Source organism: Aplysia californica, unplaced genomic scaffold (genome assembly GCF_000002075.1).
Source record: "Aplysia californica isolate F4 #8 unplaced genomic scaffold, AplCal3.0 scaffold00416, whole genome shotgun sequence".
Classification (NCBI taxonomy): Eukaryota; Metazoa; Mollusca; class Gastropoda; order Aplysiida; family Aplysiidae; genus Aplysia; species Aplysia californica.
This window is the reverse complement of record NW_004797686.1, coordinates 6,237-7,479: the sequence shown is the minus strand read 5'-3', so window position 1 is coordinate 7,479 and position 1,243 is coordinate 6,237. Positions and strand designations below refer to the sequence as shown.

Genomic DNA, 1,243 nt, shown 5'->3' with positions numbered 1-1,243 from the left:
GGGGGGGGGGGGGGGGGGTGTTGCTGCACATTTTGGGCTTAACAGCACTTCAACTTCAACCAAATCCTACAATAGTGTTAAACTGGGTTACCTGAGTACTCAATTGGGTTTCCATTTTTGAAAAATTTCAAAGTTGGATATCCTCTGACTTGGAATTTTTCAGCCAGTTCAGATTCAACAGTTGCGTCAACCTTGCCAAGTTTGACGTTTGAGCCATCTGATTTCAGTGCCCCTGCAGCTTTAGCATATTCTGGAGCCAAAGCTTTGCAGTGTCCGCACCATGGAGCATCTGAAACAAAGACCAAAAAAAATCAAATGACAAAAATGTTAACTTCCTAATAACCATGTATCTCATCACAGCAACACAGCAAGTCAAGCTGCCTATTTTATATCTCACTGCACTCAAGAAACAAAGGCAGCAGCCTTTAAAAATTTAGCACTGAAGGGGAAGTCATGGAAGCAAACATTACGGTGCCAGTCCACTTAATAATAGTCTACCACGATTGCGGTCTACCGTAAAAATGCGTTCCATCATAAGGCGTGCACAAGGTTATTTTATAACTATCACTCCAGCGTGCACAAGGTTATTTTATAACTATCACTCCCCACATTCTGATGCACTACTTTCAAGCCAGGCCCCAGAACAACTAACCTCCCCTCAACACAAAACCCCAAACATTTTTAGATGACCAAACCTGAATAAAAACAGAGGGGAAATGTTTAGTATTGTGGATTGTACTAGACTTGTAGAAAAGTGGAATAGTTGTCAGACTGGTCCAGTGGTAGACCAAGTGAAACTAACCGGTAGACCATTAAGTACAATGACTGTCCTAAATTTGTAAAACCCGCTTGCACAAGATTTAAAATTAAAGAGGTTTTACAGCACTCACAACTTGACAAGATTAAATTTAAGGTAAAAAAATGATTCCCAACAAAAACGTGGCTGCACAAAATCTGACATCAAACTACCAAATTTTACAGTTCCCATCTCAGCCATCTGTCTCACCAAGTGATTTATAATATATTCCAAACAAGCCAACAAGGCCAGGAAAAAAAGATTAACTTAATACAATCTAATTTCTGAACATTTTGACTGCAACTGTGTATGACAACTTGGCATTAACCTAAATATCCAGTCACGGTAAACTAAGACTAAGACAAAAGTGGGATTCTGAAATTTTATATATATATATATATATATATATATACATACATACATACATACATACATGCATACATAATG

General features: G+C 38.3%; 1 protein-coding gene across 1 annotated transcript in view; it reads right to left on the bottom strand.

The window, feature by feature from the left end:
- The window catches only part of LOC101862291 (protein disulfide-isomerase), a gene marked incomplete at its 5' end in the record, with an annotated part of 17,219 nt that extends 16,930 nt beyond the window's left edge, over window positions 1–289 (bottom strand). The window contains 1 exon segment of the mRNA XM_005104346.2: window positions 92–289. Within this exon segment, the coding sequence (XP_005104403.2) occupies window positions 92–289 (198 nt within the window).
- Between the last annotated feature and the right edge of the window lie 954 nt (window positions 290–1,243).